Source organism: Theropithecus gelada, chromosome 3, assembly GCF_003255815.1.
Source record: "Theropithecus gelada isolate Dixy chromosome 3, Tgel_1.0, whole genome shotgun sequence".
Taxonomy (NCBI): Eukaryota; Metazoa; Chordata; class Mammalia; order Primates; family Cercopithecidae; genus Theropithecus; species Theropithecus gelada.
Window position 1 is genome coordinate 180,877,315 of NC_037670.1, and position 25,243 is coordinate 180,902,557.

The 25,243-nt window shown below is 38.3% G+C and overlaps 1 protein-coding gene across 6 annotated transcripts in view; it reads right to left on the reverse strand.

Annotated features, from left to right (window-relative positions):
• Positions 1 to 25,243, reverse strand: part of LMBR1 (limb development membrane protein 1) — a 211,275-nt gene that overhangs the window by 139,191 nt on the left and 46,841 nt on the right. For 5 of the 6 annotated variants that reach the window (XM_025378728.1, XM_025378726.1, XM_025378727.1 and 2 more), the window contains 2 exons: positions 23,521 to 23,560; positions 16,018 to 16,157 (listed from right to left, as the gene is read on the reverse strand). In XM_025378728.1, coding sequence (XP_025234513.1) covers positions 16,018 to 16,157; positions 23,521 to 23,560 — 180 coding nt within the window. Of the gene's footprint in view, positions 1 to 16,017; positions 16,158 to 23,520; positions 23,561 to 24,203; positions 24,322 to 25,243 lie in introns of all 6 variants that reach the window. The other variant, XM_025378731.1, reaches the window with a different exon arrangement.

The following is a 25,243-nucleotide window of genomic DNA, read 5'->3' on the forward strand; positions in this document are numbered from 1 at the left end:
GCCTCCCAAAGTGCTAGGATTACAGGTGTGAGCCACCATGCCTGGCCCTGGGAGTCAAATTCCAACATGAGGTATGGGGGAATAAACATCCCAACTACAGCACAATTGGCACTTTTCAGCCATTTTTCTCTGTGTGTTTCACTTTCACGTAGTTTAATTGTTGTTTTGTTTTCTTCTTTTTCTTTTTTTTTTTTTTTACATGGAGTGTTGCTCTGTCGCCCAGGCTGGAGTACAGTGGTGCGATCTTGGCTCACTACAAACTCCACCTCTCCCGGGTTCAAGTGATTCTCCTCCCTCAGGCTCCCGAGTAGCTGGGATTATAGGCACGCACCACCACGCCTGGCTAATTGTTGTATTTTTAGTAGAGACGAGGTTTCACCATATTGACCAGGTTGGTCTTGAACTCCTAACCTCAGGTGATCCACCCACCTCAGCCTCCCAAAGTGCCAGGATTACAGGCGTGAGATACAGTGCCCAGCCCCACTTTTGAATAGTTTTCTATTGCTATGTCCTCATATTCATTAACCTCTTCTGCAATGTCTAATCTGCTATTAATCTACTGTTTTATATACTTTCACATCACATGCTATAGTTTTCATCTCAAGAAGTTTGTTTTTTTACATCTTTTACATCTCAATACGTTCAACATTTCCTCTAAGTTTCTGGAATATATTGAATAGTCATAAGAATTGTTTTCCTGGCCAGATGCAGTGGCTCACACCTGTAATTCCAGCATTTTGGGAGGCTGAGGTGGGAGGATCATGAGGTCAAGAGATCGAAACCATCCTGGACAACATGGTGAAACCCCGTCTCTACTAAAAATACAAAAATTAGCTGGGCATGGTGGCAAGTGCCTGTAGTCCCAGCTACTCAGGAGGCTGAGGCAGGAGAATTGCTTGAACCCGGGAGGTGGAGGTTGCAGTGAGCCGAGATCGCACCATTGCACTCCAGCCTAGGTGACAGAGCCAGACTCCGTCTCAAAAAACAAGAATTGTTTTCGTGTATTTGTCTACTAATTCTGACATCTCAGTTGCAGACTCAAGGTAGGCATAGTGGACAAGGTCCCCATGCCTTAATCCCCAGACTTCTGTGAGAATGTTGCATGGTGTACTGGTTTTCTGATAAAACAAAGCACCACAAACCAAACGGCTTCAGGCAACAGAAATCTACTCTCTTACAGCTGCAGGGACTAGAAGTCTGACATCAAGTTGTCAGCAGGACCATGCTCCTTCCAAAGGCTCCAGGAAGAATCCTTCCTACTCTCTGTAGGTGGCTACCTGCAATCTTTGGTATTCCTGGACTTGCTGATGCCCTTATTCCACTCTTGGCCTCTGTCTTCACACGGCTTTCTTCCCTGTGTGTCTGTGTCTCTGCTTTATGTTTTTAGGGGGATACCAGTCTTTGGATTTGGGTCTTCACTAATCTAAGATGGCTTCATCTTCACTAATTATGTCTACGAAGACTGTTATTTCCAAATAAGTTCACATTCTGATGCTCTGAGTGAACCTGAATTTTGGAACACTATATGACTCACCTCAGTACATATGGCAAAAAGGACTTGGCAGATATAATTAAGGTTATGGACCTTAAAATAGGAAGACAGCAAGGCCATTGTGGATTATCCAGTGGCCATAATCTAATCACATGAGCCTTTCATGCGATTTTTAAATACACACAGAGAGAGAGAGAGAGAGAGAGACAGAGAGAGAGAGAAAACACAAGAGCGCAGAACTTTCTCCAGCTGGAGTCAGAGAGATGTAGCAGAAGGGAAGTCAGAGAAAAACTTGACCCACCTTTGTTAGAGGCTATCACATGGAAGAGAAGACAAAAGAGGCAAGCAGCCTCTAGAAACAAAGGCTAGCACCTGGCTTACAGGTAGGAAGGAAATGAGTGCCTCAGTCCTAAAACTACGAAGAACCAAATTCAGCCAACAGTCTGAAAGCAAATTCTTCCCCAGGGCCTCCAATGAGGAAGGCAACCCTGCCAACACCTTGATTTCAGCCTGTGAGACTCTACACAGAGGGCCTTCATCTGCCAAAAACAGAACACCAGTTTAGTAAGGTTTTACTACGGGAAACGTTCAAAGTGAGAAAATGATATCCCATTACCTCTACCCATCAGTGTAAAACAAAATGCTTCTCTGTGCAGCAATCTCCCTTCCAGTACATGCTTCTCTGTGCAGCGATCTCCTTTCCCGTACATGCTTCTCGGTGCAGCAATCTCCTTTCCAGTACTCCGCCTGGTAACTCTAGCCCCTTCTTGGTCTCTCAAAACTCCTGGGTTCTCAATCCAGAACACTGCTCAGCTCCACCTGGGTTCCCCCTCTCTCTACTGCAGTGTGGAAACTCTCTCAAGGCAGCACCTTGTTTGCCTCCCATCTCTGGATTATTGTCCTTCTTTGCCTATAGTTTCTCAAAAACCTAGTCATTTCAGGTGGGAGGGTATATATCCAGTCCCCTTACTATACCTTAGCCAAACTATTTAGCTTTTAAAGTGTTTCTCTATCAACACTTGAATATTGGTTTTTTATTGTCTGTAGATACAGGGTCTCACTTTGTTGCCCAGGCTGGTCTTGATCTGGCTTCAAGCAATCCTCCCATCTTGGCCTCCCAAAACGTTGGGATTACAGGCTCACTACACCTGGCCTAATTTTTCATATTCCATGTCTGAGCCTTAGTCCTCAATAATATAGAAAAAGCCCTGGACATAAAACATCAGCGAAGAGTGCTTGCTCTTTACTATCTATCTATCCTAATGGATTTGCTGATCATAGAAAAAATGTTTTAAAACTGTAGTTACCTACTCTATTTCAAGTTGGCCTCCCCAAATACTTATTGATATCTTTGCCCCTCGTTTAATTCTCTCAACGTACAACTCAACAACAAAACAAAGTCTATTTACTACTAAAAGAGTAAGCCTCAACTCCTATGTCTTACTTTTCTCTTACTAGATGGAATGTTGCTCCCTATTGTGAAATATACGTTCTCTTCATTCTCTTGCCCCAAATGCCTCAAACCTAACGATTCCAGTATACATTTCTACAATAGGCCTCCAGGATGCTTCACAACACCATCCAGCTTATTCTTTTTCTCCTTTTCCCACACTCTTTCTATTATGTTCTTTGATACATTTAGAAAATAAAGTCTACTCAAATGATGTTGTGTTAGAAAATTTTAAACATAATAATGAAATAATTGCAAAGTCTCACTTTGGTTAACTTCCTTTAACACTGTTCAATACCTGCTACTTTGAATTCACATTCAGAAAAAACACCATCACTTGAAGAAAAACTGTCCTAGTTTTTTTTTCTCTTTTCCAGACAGAATTGTTTTAGACTGAAATAACCTCTTTCCTCTTTCTAATGAACTAAAATATATACTTATTTCAATACTTAAGCAGAACAGATACAATTGTAAGAATCTAAAATTAAAATCTGTTCAAAATAAATAAAAGCTTGCTCTTATTTTAGCGCACCAAGAATAAGGTACAGAGCAGAAGAGAACCTAAGATCCCCTTAGCCAACGCACCCATAAACTGAACTTTTTGTTAAAAGAGACTCAATAAATTCCTCACAAATGGCAGCCCTGGGATTAGATCCCAGATCTCTTATTCTTTCTATATATGACTGAATGATGTCTCATACTTAACATTCTGGGTGAAAAGGGAACAATGTTTTGAATTTCCTTAATATTATCTGCCAAAAAAGAATATATTAGTTTAGTAAGATTTTACTAAGGGAAATAATGAATATGATATTCCATTAATTCTATCCATCAACACAAAACAAAATGCTTAACTGAGCCTGTGATCCGTTTTGTAAAACGGAACAAAACATGTCTGCGTTTGTTTTCTCAGTTGTTGACATGTGGGTGAGTACATGTACAATCAAGGCTTCTTAAAACACCAAGACATCTTTCAACTACAGAAAGGTTTCTAAAAATCTAATTTCAGTAAAATATTGAATATGCTATATCTGTTTAGTGTACTATACTGTACTCTAACAAAATCAAGATATTCACACAATCTGTGATTTTTAAAACTTCACCAGTTCTCAATGGCAGACAGCTAAGTGCATAGCACTTTACGTCTAACAAGCCTGGATTTGCACCTATCACAAATATGTGACCTTGAAGAGGGATTGCAACTCTGTCACTCAGTTTCCTCAGGTATACAATAGGCTATAGTGCACAGGGCTCTTATGAAGAACAGAAGATAAATTAACACCCAATATGTTAAACAAATGTCAGTGCCTCTTCCCTGCCCTGTCTCAACATCTTAAAAATGGTACAAGGCAGAGCATGGTGGCTCACACCTGTAATCCCATCACTTTAGGAGGCCAAGGCAGGCAGATCACCTGAGGTTGGGAGCTCGAGACCAGCCTCACCAACATGGAAAAACCCCGTCTCTACTAAAAGTACAAAATTAGCTGGGCATGGTGGCACATGCCTGTAATCCCAGCTACTCAGGAGGCTGAGGCAGGAGAATCGCTTGAAGCTGGGAAGAGGAGGTTATGTGAGCCAAGATCGTGCCATTGTACTCCAGTCTAGGCAACAAGAGTGAAACTCTGTCTGAAAACAAAAAAAAAAAAGAGTACAAAAAAAATGAAAAGTTCTGACATACACCAGCATTTAGACCATATAAAGACAACAAAATGATGTGAGTTATAACTTCAGTTAGCTCTCAACCCTTTCCTTAAAGAATTATTCTCATTAATTTCACCAAAAAAAAAAATTTAACCAGCAAAACCTACATACATAGGTGACACTGAAAATATTTTAAAATGGCAATGACAAAAACCAGGCATAGAAAATCAACTGCAAATAAATATCCCAACTAATTAACAGTATCAATGTAGCACAACTGTGCATGATTTTTTTGTCTGGATATTCTAAGTTTTCTATAGGAAGCGTATAAAGTCCTCTAAAATTCACAAAGCATATATTTAAACACCTTTGTGAAACTCAAAATTCTCCAGATCCCCGTATCATATAATTTCCCCCATAAAATGAATAAAAAGGGCCGAAAATAATAAAACTAAACTGAAACAGGGATGCTGAGCTAGGCTCACTCACTAGCCATGTGGCTCACTTTATTTACTAGTTTATCTGAGCGCACAGTTTAGATTTTAGCCTCAGCAGAATTACAAATTACCACGTGTTGGGGAGCCTCAAATATTGCTCTCAAATTGTTGCAACCATGAATATAAATCCTTGAATGCTAAAGGTCCACTATGCTTTTATATTCAGAAGAAAAAAAGTTTAAAACCTATTTCTAACTTTTGACATCTAGAGAAGAATTTGAATTTTACCGTATAAAAGGGATATGTATAATTAAAAAGATACAATTCTGGGGCATAAAAGAAGTTTCTTTTTATTGTTATTGATCTATAAACATACATGCTTCCAGAATTTATCTTTCTAACCATACATATCCCTTTAAAACAGTAAAACTCAAATTCTTCTCTGGATGTCAAAGTTAAAAAAATAAAACTTTGCCTTAGGCAAATGCTCACAAATCACTAAAAAGTATCTATTATGACTAACCAATACACTTACTTAAAACAAAGATAGTTTATCAAAAGCTAAATGAAAAAAAACTTTTTTTTTCTTTCTTCCTATTTTCTTTCCTATTTTTGGAGACAGAGTCTCACTCTGTTACCCAGGCTGGAGTGCAGTGGTGCAATCTTGGCTCACTGCAGCCTCCGCCTCCCGGATTCAAGTGATTCTCATGCCTCAGCCTCCCGAGTATCTGGGATTATAGCCACGCACCATCACACCAGGCTAACATTTGCATTTCTAGTAAAGATGGGAGATGGGGTGAAGAAATCTTTACGAGCAGATCAAACAAGCAGCAATGTCCGTTGGACAACTGAAGAAAACAATTCAGTACCCTGAATCAAGAAGGGTTCCATATACCAGTTAATTTAGTTTGTCAAGAAATTAGATGCCTTTTACATGCATTGATCAACCAGCTTTTTTCAACCTAAGTAATTAAATGCAAAATATTAAGTTTATTAGCCAGAATAAATAAATGCGAAAATTTCAGACTCAACTTATGCTAATCTAATAAAATTTGCAATATATAAGAAAGTAAAAATACTATGAGAAGAACATCTAATACATAGATACAATATTATATCTAAGATATATTGCTAAGTAGTAATTATATTCTTGGCAATTTTGCAAAGCTTAGTAAATTGCTAACATTTTATAAATACATGTCAACATACACACATACACATTCCTTAATAATATTCTATAATTTTGATAAATCATTCTTAAAAATTTCTGTTAGGGCCAACACATATTTCATTATACATTATTTCATATTAATTTGTAAAATAAATATTAATCAAATCTCTGCTTTAGAAAGGTAAAATTATATACTTCCATATAGCAGTAAAACCCTAAAAAAATACAGCAACAGTATAAAGGCAACCTATTTGAAAGATATCCAATCCCCATCCGCAGAAAAGGTATTTGAATTTAAAGTTATTTAATCGTGGTTTAAAATAAAACAAAACAAGACTGAATTTCCAGATCACCATAGGATGCATTAACTTCTAGCTCCATCTGCTGGAGTTACAAAATATTTCAAAATACAATATACAATACTATGGAGGAAATAATTTATCTTTTTTCCTCACATAGACAAAAGCCTTCATAAATTTAAATTAAAAAATTAATCAGAGTTCAGCCATACTCAATAATTTCCAAAATGACAAAAGTTCAACCAATATTTCAGTAGAATTGAAGATCTAATCAAAAAGTAATTTATACAATTTTTTAAAATTCTACCAACAAAGCATAAGCCTCAGAAAAGAGACTACAGTCTGTTTTCAAGTAGTGTGAGGACTTCAGAATTATTAGCCACTGTTGATTTGGGGTGAAAAGAGACAGAGAGAGAGACACAGAGACAGACAGACAGACAGACAGAGACAGAGGGAGAGAACTTCAGAATTATAATAGCCTCTGCTTATTTACTTAGAAGTGTTCTAAGTAAAAATTACTCTTGGTAAATAACAATTTACCAATGAGTTGTGGGACTTTTGATCTTAATATAACTTTTTTCTTAAAAAAGAAATAATATGTCCATTGTATAAATGCAAACACCAAATGCAACGTAAATACCAAAAAAAAAAAAAAAAAATGCGTATCATATAATCCTACACAAACTCTTTGCATTTACCCTTCCGGATATTTTTCTGTGCAGCTACCTACACATGTACTCTTTTTTCTTTTTACAAAATAGGCATCAGATCATAAATATGGGCTTTTTTCTGGATATCTCTGTATATCAACAAATACCTACATTATAATCTGTAATGGTCAAAAAAGCACTCCACTGTTTGGATCTGGCAAGATATGATTAATTTCCTATCCCAAACACCAGGATTTTTCTGTTTATAATGTTATAAGCAATACTTCAATATCCAGTAACTATCTTGATACACATTATGATAAATGACTGAACTACTGAGCCCAAATGACTAGTAACATTTAGCGAACAACAGTACATTAAAATTTATTAGGGACTTAACTTTTGACTTAGCATCTATGCATAAGTAAACACAATATTTTCTTAAGTTTGATTGCTTATACTCTAAAAGTCTGGTTTTTTGGATCGTCTGTGGAACTTAAAAATGAATTTTAAAAGGTTGGATTTTGCATTGTTCCTTCACGATGTCCAAACAGTATATCGTCTATTCCTGATGACAAATCAAAATAAAGCACACAGTCCTTGCAGCGACTCGTCGGATTCATTGTGATTATATTTTAATAGACAATCTCAAACTGGGCATTCATGTCACAAATGTTTGTTTTGTCTCTATCTCTGGCCATAAGTGAGTGGACAGCTTAGCCAAAATTGGGCCCCACTGGGGAAAAAACACTCAAAAACTGAAGAATTATTTCCTGGTTTTATTTAAGGGTATAATCTATTTCCATCATTTTCCTATCTTCCAAATTTTGATCGTTATTTGGCTCTTATTTTGATATTAAACTCACATTACTTAAAATTAGTCATTTTAAAGTGAACAATTAAGTGGCATTTGCACAGAACTGTTCATTTGCAATGGTGTGCAACCACCAACTTTACCTAACTCCAAAACATTTTTATCACCCCAAAAGGAAAACTCACAAAGCAGCTGTATCATTGTTTTTCAACTTATGGAAATGAAGAGTTTCATATTTTCCTATTAATTTTTTTTAACAGCACACAAGATATAGAAAATGTATAGAAGCAGATATTTTATGTTTTTGGTCCATTTCTAACCCTTTTTCCTATTTTAACAACAAAAAGAACTTACACTACCATTTTAATTTGTCATCTCTGCCCCATCCTACAACAAACTACAGTTGCTGGCATGTCATGGACCCACACTGTGTGAATTACAGAACACATCTCACAGCATCAAGCTGACAAGTGATGACAACCACCAGACAAAAGCCAGTGGCCAGAGGATTACCATCAGTTCGCCCAACCCCAGTGCTCCAATGTCATTTTTCTATATCACATTTTCAAGCTGTTTTCTCACTGCAGGCAGAGATACATCTTGTTTACATGACACAGTGTACTAAGGTTATATTTTATTTATTATGTTACAAAATTCTTGCCCAAAAAAGTAAAGAAGCATTCCAAGGTAATATGGTTAACACATAATGTCTCGAACCTATGTCCAAAATCCAAACACTGTATTTAAGCCAAACTAAATGTATTTGCACATACAAAAAAAAAATGAACACATTTAGCCTCTAATCCATATGTGATTTACACATTAAAGGCACAATCAAAACATCCATACTGACAATTTTATAAGCCATTAAATTTCCTCTCAAATTCACTGTTGCCAAAATATTCCTAATGACACAATTATAATGACTTTTATTCCTTTAATCAATAAATATTTATTGAACACTTTCAACATGAAAGTACAGAACAGATGCTCCATGGGAGATTAAAGGAATCTGAACATTTTCTGGGTACTCACAGAATCCCATAAATGTCACAAAACCGTAAATGACAGATTGACAAATGAATATAAGTGATGTAACTGTGCTCTGGGGAAAAGGAAATAACCAGACCGTTTGTGAACTTCTGGACACTGGCTCGGAACTGACACTGTTCCCAGGAGACCCTCACTGTGGCTCACCAGTCAGAGTAGGGGCTTACGGAGGTCAGGTAATCAATGGAATTTTAGCAGAGCTCCAACTCAGAGCAGGTCCCTGAACCCATCCTGTGGTTGTCTCCTCACTTCCAAAAGGCATTAATGGAATGGAATGGCTAGCAGAATTCCCACACTGATTTCCTGACCCGTGGAGTGAGGGTTATTATGGTAGGAAAGACAAAGTGGAAGCTACTAGAACTGCATCTACCTAGGAAAACAGTAAACCAAAACCAATACTGCATTCTTGGGGGGATTTCAGAGATTACTGCCACCATCAAGGACTTGAAAGATGCAGGGGTGGGGATCCCCACTACACCCCCATTTGACTCGTATCTACACCGCCATTCGACTCGTAGCTGGTCTGTGCAGAAGACAGACAGAGCTTCCAGAATCGTTAAGCTTAACTAGGTGGTGAGTCCAATCGCAGCTGCTGTACCAGATGTGGCTTCATTGCCTGAACAAATTAACATGTCACCTATCTGGTATGCAGCTACTGATCTGCCAAATGCTTTTCTCTCTGTCCGTGTTAGGAAAGACCACCAGAAGCAGTTTGCTTTCAGTTGACAAGGCCAGCAATACGCCTTCACTGCCCTACCTCAAGGGCATATGAATTCTCTAGCCCTGTATTATAATGTAATTCACAGGAATCTTGATCACCTTTCCCTTCCATAAGATATTAATATCATACTGGCCCATTACGTTGATAATATTTTGCTGATTGTAACTAGTGAGTGAGAAGTAACAACCACTCTAAACTTATTGGTAAGACATCTGTGTGTCAAAAAGTGGGAAATAAATCTGACAAAAATTCAGGGGCCTTCTATCTCAATGAAATGTCTAGGGGTCCAGTGTTATAGGATGTATGGAGCTATCCTTTCTAAGGTGAAGGATAAACTGTTGAATCTGGCGCCTCCTGCACCAAAAAAGAGGCACAGCATCTAGCAGGTCTCTCTGGACTTCGAAGACAACACATTTCTCATTTGCATGTGTTGTTCCAGCTGGTTTACTGAGCGGCCTGAAAAGCTGCTGGTTTTGAGTAGAGCCCAGAATGAGAGAAGGCTCTGCAGCAGCTCCAGGCTCTGTGCAGGCTACTCTGCCTCCTGGGCCACACGACCCAGCAGATCCAAGGGTGCCTGAAAGGGCAGAGGCAGAGATGCATGTTGTCTGGAGCCTTTGGCAGGTTCCTCTCTAGGTGAACTGGCCCTTAGGATGTTGGGGCAATGCTCTGCCCTCCTTGTGGATAACGACTGCCTTTGAGAAACAGCTGTTGCCCCACTATGGGGCTTCAGTAGGGACTGAATGCTTAAACGTGGGCCACCAAGCTACCATGGGACCGGAGTTGCTCATCATGAACTGAATGTTTTCTGACCCACCAAGCCAGAAAGTTGGGTGTGCACAGCAGCATTCCGTCATCAAATGGAAGTGGTACGTGTCCAGGCCTAAGCAGGCCCTAAAGGCACAAGTCACATAAAGAAGTGCCCCCAATGCCGACGGTCCCCACTCCTACTGCACTGCCTTCTCTCTCCCAGCCTGCACCTACAGTCTCCTGGGGAGTTCCCTAAAATCAGCTGTCGGAGGCAGACCTGGGCCTGGCTTCCAGATGGTTCTGCACGATATGCAGGCACCCACGTTAGTGGACAGCTGCAGCACTACTGCCCCTTTCTGGAACACCCCTAAAAGGACAGCGGTGAAGGGAAATTCTCCGACGGACAGAACTATGGGCCATACATCTGGCTGTTTACTTTGCTTGGAAAGAGAAATAGCCAAATGTGTGATTATTACAAATTAACGAACTATGGCCAATGGTTTGGCTGGATGGTCAGAGTCTTAAAGAAACACAATTGGAAAACTGGCAATAAGAAAACTGGGATGAGGTAGATGAACAGACCTCTCTGAATGGGAAAAAAATAGGAAAGTATTTGTGTCCCATGTGAACGCTCACCAAAGGGTGCCCTCAGCAGAGGAGGATTTTAATAATTAAGTGGATAGGTTGGCTGGTTCTGTGGATACGAGTCAGCCTCTTTCCCCAGCCACCCCCGTCATTGCCCAATGGGCTCATGAACAAAGTCACCGTGACAGTAGGGATGGAGATCACACACGGACCCAGCACCATGGACTTCTACTCACCAAGGCTGGCCTGGCTAGAGCCACTGCTGAGGAACCCAATCCACTAGCTGTGACTTTTGCTTTCCAAATCTCCCCACCAAAGATGTATTTCTTTAAACACACACGAACATATACATACACATACATTTCCCTAACACAGACAAAACAATTAAAAGACAAATTTCCATAGAATTGTCATATCCCACACTGCACAAAATACATGCCTTTGCTTATGAAAAGCTTCATAAAATGTATGAACTTTTTAAAACCTAGCAGGAGCAAAGTATTACAAAACTATAGTCTTTAAAACAATATGGCACTGGCATAGGAACAGACAGACAAACCAGAGGGGAAAAACAGAAAGTAAAACTCAGCATTTATTTCCTGCCTACTCTGGACCATCAGACAATAGACTAGGTACTTTGGTACTTGGTGTGTGTGTGTGTATATATATATATACACACACACACTACTATATATATATATTCCACTTACTACATATAATAATTCTATAAACTAGCCCTTGATATGGTCATTTTAGAGATAAAAGACTGAGACTTTGAAAGTGTAAACAATTTGCTCAAGGTTGCTAAGGGTTTCAGACAGATTTGAAATTCAAGCTCAGGTCTATCTGACTCCAAAACCTGCATACCTGAGCCCAGAAACAAACCCTAATATAATATTTAGCTTACTGAAAATGAAGCATAAAAAATCAGTACAGAAAATAATATTCAATTAATGGTATTGGGACAACTAGCCGTCATATCTCAGGATGGGAAACCATCTTATAAACACAAAAACAATTAGAGACACCAAAGAGAAAAAGAAAAACCAAATATTATAAAAAATATTCAAATTCTGGAAAAAGGCAATTGAAATTAAAAAGCAAAATAACAATCAGAAAAATATGTATAAAAATTGAATGAAAAGCTGACGTGTTCACACATAAAGAGATCATAAATTCAATATGAAAAAAGCAACAACCACAAAAAAGGGCAAAAACATTAATCAAATAAAATGATACATGGGCCGGGCACAATGGCTCACACCTGTAATCCCAGCACTTGGGAGGCCGAAGAGGGTGGATCACTTGAGGTCAGGAGTTTGAGGCCAGCCTGGCCAACATGGTGAAACCCTGTCTCTACTAAAAATATAAAAATTATCTGGGCGTGGTGGCATACACCTGTAGTCCCCGCTACTCAGGAAGCTGAGGCGGGAGAATCGCTTGAACCCGGGAGGTAGAGGTTGCAGTGAGCAGAGATTGCGCCACTGCACTCCAGCCTGCACAAAAGAGCAACACTTCATCTCAAAAAAATTATAATAAAAATAAATAAATGAAAATAAAATGATATATGTATTATTTTTCTATATTTTATAAATTAAAATTAAAACGTCCTATCTCACTAAAAATTTTTTAAATTAACATTACAATAATGAGAAACAACCTTCTATCCATGAAAATGGAAAAGATTTTAAAGATACTAATATCCATTGTTATTAAGTTTATGGCTAAAAACAAGAGGCACCTTCATGGTCAATCAAGAGACTATAAACAAGTAATTATAGAAAACAGTTTAGCAATAATACTCATTAGCCTAATAATTTTCATTCTAATTTCCATGTAAAGAAATTGTCAGAAACCCAAATAATAATTAAAATTTAAAAATCCTCTAGATGCTCAACAACAGTTTACTGGTTAAGTGAAATGTTCCACAAACAGGACAGGGTGGGTTTGGTACCTGAGGAACAACTCAGCCGTTTTCTATTGCAAATCTGAAAAATGCAGGTAGCAAGTCACTGGAGGGATAAATGGTTCCACCTTTTAAGATGACGAAATAGCCTTTGAAAACCACTAGCTTAATATATTGCCATATATACAGCTCAGGTTACACCACTAAAACTGGTCTCGAAGAACATAAAAGGTATGGAAAACACAATATAATATTAAAGGTTTTAAAGGTATAAATTGCATATGCTATACATAATATACACATGCGGCCAGGCGCGGTGGCTCACGCCTGTAATCCCAGCACTTTGGGAGTCGAGGCAGGCGGATCACGAGGTCAGGAGATCAAGACCATCCTGGCTAACATGGTGAAACCCAGTCTCTACTAAAAATACAACAAAATTAGCCAGGCATGGTGGCGGGTGCCTGTAGTCCCAGCTACTCAGGAGGCTGAGGCAGAAGAATGTCGTGAACCCAGGAGGCGGAGCTTGCAGTGAGCCAAGATCATGCCACTGCACTCCAGCCTGGGCGACAGAGACTCCATCTTAAAAAAAAAAAAAAAAAAAAAAAAAAAATTTATATATATATATATATACACACACACACACACACACACGCTAAAAAAATGTGGATTTTTCCTTGTTTGTACATTTTAGTATTTTTCATATTCTGTATAGTGCACACACACTACTTTATGAACAGAAAAAAAATAACGGAGTGGTTGGTGTTGCTGTTGTTCTTAATATATAGGGCCACAGTCTCAGCAAAAGCTTAAGGGATTGCTAAGGTAGCACGACCTACAAAAACTGTCTTCTACGTTTTCTCAAACAACAGGAGACAGGAAATATACTCGTCTTACATATAAAACTGATAATCTCTTAAATTTAAACTTGCTCTTTTCCTCCACTGGATTACAGCACCATGAACATAATAGCAATGAAAAAAGAATATACATTATTAGTCTAATGCACCACAGCCTTCTACAGCAACTCCAGTAATCACGTGTCACACATAAAAAGTGACATCTTGGCAACATCTCTAGTCCCAGCACTTTGGGAGGCCAAGGTGGGAGGATCACTTCAGTCCAAGAGTTCAAAACCAGCCTGGGCAACATGGCAAAACTCTGACTCTACAAAAAAAATACCAAAAATTGGCTTGGCGTGGTGTCATGCACCTGCAGTCCCAGCTACCTGGGAGGCTGAGGTGGAGGATCACCTGAGCCCAGGAGGTGGAGCCTGCAGAGAGCCATGATCATGTCACTGCACTCCAGGCTGGGCGACAGAGTGAGACCCTGTCTCAAAAAAAAAAAGGGATGTTTTCCAAATGCAAAATGCCAACTATAAAAACTAAAGCATACTTAACTGTAACGCTACTACACAGGCAAGTTATTCCATTTTTTTCCTTGGATTTGAGATCCCAACACTTCTTTATGTTAACTCAGAAATCCCAAATTCCCTGACCTATAATACAAATGTAATGAAAACACGCTATCTCTGATACATATTTTTTTAAGTCAAATGGCAACTTAGCTTAAATATTGTCAAAGAAGGACATTTAATCATTAACTCATAAGGTTCTTACTAAGAAAAAAAATTTTCAAAAAACTTTTACCTTAAAAAGAGATGAAGAAATTGAAATACAAAACAAATTAAAATAATTATTAACACTGATAACACCAACAAGTAATAACATTAACAAAATAATAACTAGCAATATAGTTACTAGTAACACAAATCAACACTAATAAAATGAGAGAGGGGTATGGGCATGATGAGCAAGAAAGATATCCAAATTCCTAAGAGCTGTAGTTCTAACACATAATGACAAAATCTTAACAAAGGATAAATGCTAGAGGTGATGGACACCCTGTTTACCCTGACGTGATTGTTTTGCATTGCATGCCTGTATCAAAATATCTCATATAGCCCATAAATATATACACCAACTATGTACTCACAAAAATTAAAATTAAAACATTAAAAAATAAATTAGAACGCCTCAAAAAAGAATTACACCAGTACGTTCTATGAGAGACAAGAGTTCAGTTTACATACACTAAATTGACTTGTAAAAACAATGAGTCTTCAGAAAGAAGAAAGAAAACACCTCACAGTCTAAATAACTATCATAATAGCTACCACCTATTAAGTGCCTACTAAAAGACAGTTACTTTACATACATCATTCCTATTCCAAAAACAAGCCAGCAAGCTGGGTTTTATTTATCATCCCAGTTAAGACAATAGGAAACCGTGGCAAGAGGACAGCGGCTTGCCCAAAGACTACAAAGCAATACACCATGATACCTATTTGTACTTGACATAGAGTGTTTTTCCCCTTCTATATTTTGAAATGACTAAAGAAACTACTAGCAAATAAATAAAATAGAAACTATAGCTGCTGTTTTTTAGGTCTTTTGAGATGGAGTTTCACTCTTCTTGCCCAGGCTGGAGTACAATGGTGCAATCCCGGGTCACTGCAATCTCCACCTCCCAGGTTCAAGTGATTCTCCTGCCTCAGCCTCCCAAGTAGCTGGGATTACAGGCGTGCGCCACCACGCTTGGCTACTTTTTATATTTTTAGTAGAGATGGGGGTTTCTCCATGTTGGCCAGGCTGGTCTTGAACTCCTGACCTCAGGAGATCCACCCCCTCAGTCTACCAAAGTGCTGGGATTACAGGCCTGAGCAACTATGCCCGGCCAGTTTTCTAGTTCTTAAATGGAGGCTGAGTTCTTCTGACATATTCAGATAAACCAAAATTCTCTTGCTAAATACTGAAATGAATTTATCAAAATCGTAAGTATAAAAAGTGCTTCTTGACTAAGAGAAAAGACTTTCACAACTAATTAAACATAGAAATGATAAGTAAAATCTGGTTTTCTGACATTATTAAAGACCCAAATCATTTACTGGAGGAAGTCACAAATTATGAAGAAAACTAAGAAAAGAAAAATCTAAAAATATGATACAGTAAAAAAATAAAATACTGATTGTGATTATATTAAGCAACATATACTAACCATGAATCAGGGAGCCATTTAGCCACTGAATATAGTAGTTGTGGGGAAAAGAAAGCAGGATTTCATTGCTGATTATTGAGAAAGGCAAAAGCAAAACAGCCCCAGCTGACACTGCAAGGGTGAACGTGCTCAAAAACAGCCTGGAAGAAAGCAGAGTCATCGTCACAAGTGATCTGAAAAAGCAATGAACATGAAAGTCATCAAAAAGAATGCAAACTCCTTTATGTTTTAATCAAAAAAGCATTATATTAAGAATTTTATTAAATACATGTAGTTGGGAGACAAATGATACACATATGGGCCTAGAAGTTAAACTAGATAAACTCTAAAACTCCTTACTCTATGAAAATATCAGTAAGTCTAGCAAGTAGTACCTAAAAGACAAACATACACTGAAGACATAGTACTTCACATATTTTACAAAGAAAAAATTGTAGTTCATTCCTCTTTGAAATATAAGTATTTATTTCACAATTGCATTTAACAACTTTGACAACATATGCTAACAGCAATGCAACAACTGAGGTGAAAAAATTACTGTGAAAGCAGTATAAAAAAAATTAATTTAAAATGTTTATTTTAGAGGGGAAAAAAACTTAGAAAGCCTGACATCTCTTTAATGGGTAAAGATTAAATAAATTATAGTAATACACAACAGGAAACTATTAAACAATATTGTACTATTCATATTTAAAGCACTACTTTGTCATTTAAAAAAATAAGATAGCTTCAATAGGTACTAATATGGAACAATATCTAAAATAAGTCAACCAAAAAATGAAGAAAAGCATGAACAATAAATGTAAAACATGCTCTCCCCCCAACAAATTCATAGTTATACAGAGATACAAAAGAAATCCAGCATAATATGTAACAATCCCATAGAAAGGAGGGATTATAAGGGGCTTTCACCTTCTCAGTTATACATTTCTGAAACACTTATTTTTTTACAACAAACACCTAACTTTTTAAAAGATTTTACAAGAATAAATTGGCAAAGGAAAAAAAAACTTCACCAATATTAGAGATAGAATGGATATTAAAGTTCTATTAAAGTTAATATTGGAAGAAAGTAAAAATAAATGTAAGAAAATATTTTTAAAAAGCAGGAAAAAAAATACTAAATATCCAAAAACACATCTAACAGAGAAACTTTGAGGCCAATGCCATCTTGTGGCAACCAACAGAAGTGTATTCCTACTTAAAAGCCAAAAATAACCAGGATTCATTGGTTCAGTAAATCAATGATAAATGTTTAAATGTAGACCCTATGATACATACCAAAAATACAACTGAAATCAGATATAGAATTTCTGTAAATTCGTTTTGCTGAATAGACACTGTGTTTCCTGGGAAAAGCCCTCAGACAAGTGCTGCCTCAGGGTCCACAGCCAACTCTGGCAGCAACCAGCCAGCAAGCGGTCTCCAGCAAGCTTCTCCAGTCACGGGAGGAAGCTATCCCAATAGCTATCATTCCTTCCCATAATAAAATTGAGATCAAATCCAAAATCTCACCATTCCATGTCCCGCACGGCTATCCCAGCATAATTTTCCAGGCTCTTCTCTCACCATGTCCCATTTTGACATACACTTAGACTTACCTAACTCCTCCATAGCCCAAACAAGAAATAGATTTTCAGGACTCCTTGTCCCTCTGCACAGTCTACTCACTCCCTAGAATACCCTCTAAGTTGCATGGCAAACTCATACATGAATTTCAAGACAGATCCCAAACATCATTTGCCCTGTGAAGCATTCCTCAACTTCACCTTCTGAAATGGAGCATTATTTTTAAAAATTACATCTTCAGAGTAATGCATCTTTTCTAATTGTGGTAGTAATAAGACAAGTGTTTCCCCAAATATCTGACATTTGTAACTATCTCCTTAATCCAACCGGGAAGAGAATAAAATAAACCTTTGTCTAAATAAAATAAGGTGATGAGGGCATGCACTCAGATGCTGAATATAACTAGTCACTGAATATAACTAGTGTAAAAATAAAATAGCCCTATCTATAGATATTGTGAAGTGTCTTTGCAAGATGATGATGAATTAAAACAATAAAACCACCTTAAATCACTTTAACACTCCACAACGCTTTCATATACTTTCAGTTAGTAAACAAGGATCAGGATCCTCGGATTATGAGTCTCTCATCTCCTATTCTTAACCCCCATCATCAGGGATGTGGGATATGATGAGGTTTCTCTTCAAATAACTTGATCAATCTCTTATTCTTTAATTCATAGTACCCCCCCTTTTCCCTTTTCCACCTTTTTTTCCTTCTTGCCTTTGTTAGATGCCCAGGCATGCCACAGTACCAGGCGTTATCAGTACCAGCTGACATTCCTTTCCTTATTTGGAAAGAGGACTAACTTTCTAGCTCATTAGACACCCCTTCCCCTTTCCTCTCCACTTTCTTTTATATGCCCACCTTATCTAAAAAAAAATCATATGTTTAGCCAACCAGGATTAGACTGTACAATCCGACCCCAGCCAATGGGGAAAGGGTACAGGGCAGGACTTGCGTCAGGAATAAAAGATCTCGTGCCCCTTTGTTCAGGTGTGCTCTCATGGCGACTGGCCAAGGAGGCACCCCTCTGCACAGAAATAAAATTGCTCTGCTAAGAATCCTTTGTTTGAGTGTTCAATTTCCTTAGGATTTTGAGTGTTGCTCCTAACAGTGATATGGTTTGGATATCTGTCCCCTCTAAATCTCATGCTGAAATGTGATCCCCAGTGTTGGAGCTGGGGCCTCATGGGAGGTATTGGATCATAGGAGCAGACCCTACAGTAATGAGCGAGTTCTCATTCTGTTAGTTCACAAGAGAGTTGGTTGTTTAAAGGAACCTGGCATCTCCTCTTCAATCTTGATCTCCCTTCACCTCCCACCATCAGTAAACGCTTCCCGAGGCCTCACCAGAAGCCATGCAGATGGTACTGTCATGCTTGTACCTCCTGCAGAACTGTGAGCCAAATAAATCTTTCTTTATAAACTACCCAGTTTCAAGTGTTCCTTTATAGCAACACAAAACAGACTAACACAATCAGGCTCTTCCTAAGCTTTCTACCATGGCCCTGCTGCTCCTCATTGCCAGAAAATGACTGAATCTCCTGTTTCAGAGTGAAAAAAGGGGGTACGATCCCTTCATACTTACCACCTGATAAAGCTACCAACGGACACAATTATTCTCCTATCTGTCAATCTCCTGCTCATCTGTGCCGATCTCTACCTCTGCCGTCTCCAGGGGCCTTGCTTCACCGGTTAGTCATCCTCCCCCTACCTGCTGACCAGCCAAAAATAAATATCCTCAGGTGCTTCTGCTCTTTCAAAATGCTTCTGAAGCAGAACTCACATATCACACCTTTACTTCTTGATCCTCAACTTCTTTATTAGCCCACTGCAGTAGGACTTCTGCTCCTCACCCAGTTCTACAAAGGCGCTCCTTATGGTCAAATCCATCAGATACTTTTTAATTGCAATCTGAATATGACCTTCTATGACATTTCAAATTGATAAGCACTACTTCCTTCTTGAAACTCTTCCCCCAACTTCTACAATATTCCCTCTTCCTCATTTTTCAATCTCAGACTCAATGTGACACTCAATTTTTTTAAACAAAAAATAAATGCTTTTTTATTTATTTGTAGTTATCAATAAAATGAAAGACCTCACATTTTTAAAACTCCACTGCAAAATACAGATTATCATAAAAATGTATTTCATGGGTTAATATTTCAATATATATTTTTAATAAAAAAAAACTAATCATAACCAAAACCTGCCACTTTACATCTTAAAGTTTAACAGGTTGATAATATCTAATCAGGAAGTACATGTGGAAACAAGACTTCATTATGGTTGAATTTAAATCATTCAAAATTATTCAATAAGATGTACACAGTGTTGATGACAAAGAAAGTTTCATATTTCACATTTTGCTCACACCCTCCCAAGTATCATCAAGAGGTCTGATTCTCTGGGCAACAGAAAAGTAACAAATTGAGTGACATTTTACATTCATCTGTGAAATGTTGGCATACAGCATTCAATCTTAAGTCTTCATCTCAGCTAATCAATAAACATTTGCTGCATGAACTAGGCTTTCTAATAGTCACTCTAAACCAGTGGTTCTTAAGCAGTAGCACTATCAGGATCACCCATGGAGCTTTTGTTAAAGCCCATCTCGGAGATTCTACCTCAGGGGGTCTTTCAGGTGAGGCTCCCTCACTAGACAAGTATTTGCAGAGTGCCTGCTCCCCTGTACCAGCACTGTGCTAGGCACCTGACAACAGTGAAGGAACACAAGCGAACATTCTTGCCCAAGGAGGGCTTATCCTGGACTGGAAAGAGTCAGGCAATAAACAATAAAACATTAAATATGTAAATGCATAATATACTAAAGATAAGTGCTACAGGAAAACAGTAAGGAGGACTGGAAATGGGGAGGAGGACATCAATATTAAGTGTGGCACTTAGGGAAGGCCTCACTGAAAAGTTGAGACTTAGGGAAAAACATAAAGCAAAACAAAACTGAAGAAGGTGAGAGTGAATTCAGTGGGATATCTGACAGAAAAGAATTCTAAGCAGGCCGGGCGCGGTGGCTCACGCCTGTAATCCCAGCACTTTGGGAGGCTGAAGTGGGTGGATCACCTGAGGTCAGGAGTTCGAGACCAGCCTGACCAACATAATGAAACTCCATCTCTACTAAAAATACAAAAATTAGCTGGGCGTGGTGGCAGGCACCTGTAATCCCAGCTACTCGGGAGGCTGCTGAGGCACAAGAATCGCTTGAATCCAGGAGACAGAGGTTGCAGTGAGCTGAGACTGTGCCACTGCACACTCCAGCCTAGGCAACAAGAGTGAAACTCCCTCAAAAAAAAAAAAAAGAATTCTAAGCAGACAAAACAAGTCAAAAGCCTTTAGGTGGAGGAAACATTAATTTCACACCTATTGTGCATCAAGCACCCTACCCTAGTTAGGTTTTTTTGTTTTGTCTTGTTTTTTGGCAAATGTTATTTAATCCACACAACAGCACTCCAAAGTAGGTGGGAACTCTGTTTTACATACACAGAAAGTGAATATTTCTCAATCTCTTCTGGACTCAAGTTAATCATGGGTCCAGAATTTGAACCCACGTCACCCTAACTCATCAGTTCTCACTCATTCTACCATAGCAAAAGACAAAGAGATCAACAGGGGTAGGGAAGAAAGACAGGGGAGACTAGGTCAGACTCCTTCTCTCAGGTGACCCTCTTCCCCATGCCCCTCCCCTAACTGTATCACCACTTTATACGAACCCACTGACCTTCAGGAAGAGGATTTCTGTATGCATCCCCAAGATATGGAAACCACCTGTGACTCGGAAAACCCAAACCCCTTGCACGTGTTGTGCCAGGTGCCCCAACAGCAGATAAAGATGCTCCTGGGCATCTACCGTAAGGAAACAGCACATCACCCTATTGTCATTCAACGTACTTTTAGGGGTAAAAGACAAAGTGCTGTGTTCTTTTCCATTTATAAATTATGGATCTACAAGTACACTGAAGTGGATGTACCACCACAGGTGGCACCAGACCGAATGGAGAGGAGAAAGGTATGTATCTCACTTGCCCTTCACACCTAGAGGGTTTCACATGGAGAGAATATCTACCTTTTACTCAGTCTCTTATTCGTTGTAGCTTTTGTGAGGTGAGTGAAGTGAATTTTTAAAGGAGCACTAATTTATACAGAGGAAAAAAATGATTCACTTAATTTTCACAAATGTCACAGGGCCAGGAATAAAACTAAAACCCCTAATTCTGTAAATTTACAACATCAAGTTTTGGGCCTAGGTTTTAAAGCGACAAAGAAAGAATTTTCAGCATAAAGTTACAGCTATTTTTGTTTCTTATCTAGCTTCCCTATGTCATTTAAAATAAATTACCAAATCTAGTAAATCACAATCCATTTATATTCATTTTTCAGTTATGAAACAAATCAGGCCGGGTCAAGACATTTACTAGCTGGGAGTTATTAATTTCTTTACTGAGGTGAAATTCACATTACAAAAACTTACCATTTTAAGGTGAACAATTCAGGTGTGTGCAGTTCATTCACAATGTTGCACGATCACCTCTTTCTTTCATGTTCATCACCCCAAAATAAAATGCCAAACCTATGAAGTAGCTGCTCCCCATTCTCCTCTCCCTCAGCCCCTTGCAATCATCAATCTGCTTTTATCTACTCTGGACATTTCTTATAGATGGAATTGTACACTATGTGGCCTTTTGTGTCTGGCTTCGTTCACTTACTATGGTCCATCCACATTGCAGCACATATCAGTACTTCATTTCTTTTATGGCTGAATACTATTCCATTGTATGTAGAAGCATTTATCTCTATGTATGTACAAGTATGTGAAAGCACATAGAATCTTTCTCTTCCTCTTCCCCTTTTCTTAATTCCTCATCCTCCTAAGCAAAGGATGCATAATCTGATACTAATTATGAAGAAAGATCAGACAAAACCAAATAACTACCTAATAATCTTCAAAAATATCAAGGTCAGGAAAGTCAAGGAAATACTGAAGAAGTGTTTCAATCTGAAGGAGACTAAAGGACACGACACCCAAATGCAGTGTGTGATTCTGAACTGGATCCTTTCACCACAGAAAGGACATTATTGGGATAACTAGTAAGTTTGAATGGAGTATGAATGGTACTGCTATCTATGCTAACTTCACCATTTTGATACCTAGGTAGAATGCACTGTTTAGAGGAATTATACACAGAAGTATCCTGAGGAAATGAAGCATCGGATGAGCAATTTCTAAACAGTTGGAGTAAAAAAACTTTTTCTTCTACTTCCACCTTTTCTATAAACTTGAAATTTCAAAAGAATGTTAATGTATCAATAAAAAAATCCTGGAATACAGAACTTTCCTACATAGGCACATCTGTGCAATTTCACACTTAAGCAAAAACTAACAGAAAGGAATTCGCTGCTTTCCATTGAGTTTGATACTTCAATAAAAGTAACAATAAAATTTATTGATACTTCAATAAAAGTACAAGGCCTCCCTATCATATCTCACTGGTGTACATAAGGAACCTACAAGACAGTCTGGGTCCACCTTCCTGCTCACGGCAGACAGGCTCAGTTAACCCGAGCCGTCTGCTGCCTGGTTCAAGAACATCACAGTCTTCTCAGCAGAATGTGCAGACAGCCAAGAGTCTTCTTTCTTATAACCAGGCAATTAAATTAAGGCCATTTCCTCATTTAATCCCCTGAAGACAAAATCTGTCAGCTCCTTAAATATGCAAATTTCAATAGGAGACAATCAGTGCTAAATTATCCACGCATATTTGCTTACGCGTGCTTTCTAAAATTTATATGATAAAGCTATTGTAATGTGCTGGGTGAATATTTTCCATACTTCTGTCCAAAAATTAGAATTGGATTTTGAGAATTGATGACTTCAGAATCAGAAACAGAACAATTGAGCTTTAAAATACATACGAAATCCTGTTGACGATGGCATCTTCATCTTCCTGTTCATCTGCAAAAACATTTAAGGTATTAATATTCCTTTATCTTCTAACAAAATGTTTCATTATTAAAACTATAAACACAATATAAACAAAAGGCAATTATTGATTCAGCATAGATCTAAATTTAAATCTTATTAAATCCAGCAGTATGGTATATAGAAAATGGGATGTTTTGATTAACAAAATCCTGTTAATAAAACCACCATGTGTAAATTAAAATTTGCTCAAGAAAATAAAACTTAGTAGAACCTTAGGACCACTACAAAGTAAATTGTTATACAATGTTAAGTGAAACTGCTAATAAATAAAATTTTCTGGTTAACAGCCAACAAAAATTACTATAAAATTAAAATTCAGAAACATAGAACTCATCTAATTTTCCATAATTTGCATTTGTCATTAATAATAGTAACAAGGAATCTCCTGGACCATCCTAAATAACTTGGATACTACTGCCTCAGTAACTCATAATTATTGTTACAAACAGAAATTGGCTGAGCACAATGGCTCACGCCTGTAATCCCAACACTTTGGGAAGCTGAGGTGGGCAGATCTCTTGAGCCCAGGAATTCAAGACTACCTTAAGCAACATAGGGAGACTCCATCTTTACAAAAAAAATTTAAAAATTAACTAGGCATGGTGGCATATGCCTGTAGTCCAGGATACTCAGGAGGCTGAGGTTGGAGAATCACTTGAGCCCAGGAGGTCGAGGCTACAGTCAGCCATGATTGCCCCATTGCTTTCTGGCGTAGGGGACAGACGGAGATCCTATCTCAAAAAAAAAAATTGTGTGTATATGTGCATATATACATATATTTAAAAATAAAAATTATATATAATGTATAATAAAAATATATATAATTATATATAAATATATTAAATATACTGAAATACATTTGAAATTATATATATATATATAAAGTTTGCTTGATCTTTTTTAAGTAGCCGATGTCCTTCACTCTGCTACTCTCCTCCTTGCTCATGCCTGTCAGCAATCTCTTTTGTCCTCCCACATAAACTTATAAGCTAAAGAGATTGCCCAATTGTAAGAATACCACAGGCTGAGCACAGTGGCTCATGCCTGTAATCCCAGCACTTTGGGAGGCAGAAGCAGGCGGATCACGAGGTAAAGAGATGGAGACCATCCTGGGCAACATGGTGAAACCCCACCTCTACGAAAAATACAAAACTTAGCCAGTGTGGTGGTGGGCACCTGTAATCCCAGCTACTCGGGAGGCTGAGGCAGGAGAATCACCTAAACCCAGGAAGCGGAGGTTGCAGTGAGCCGAGATCACGCCACTGTACTCCAGCCTGGCGACAGAGCCAGACTCCGTCTCAAAACAAACAAACAAAAAAAATACCACAAACCCTCCTGGTCTCTCCTTCTTATATGCCTAAGGTCCTCCAAGACTCTCTGCTCAGGTCTCTGGAATTCTGAGTACCCACCTGCTTCAGTATCAAGGGTATATTTGGGACATTCTGTTAGTCCACCTCCATTCTTAATTCTAAGATTCCCAAAAGAACTTTTATAACCAAAGGGACCACAAAAGAATATAGTCACAATTAATTTTTATATACTGTTGTGCTCACATCCAATTAATCATCAAATCTTGGCCAGGTGCAGTGGCTCACGCCTATAATCCCAGCACTTTGGGAGGCCAAGGCGGGCAGATCACCTGAGGTCAGAAGT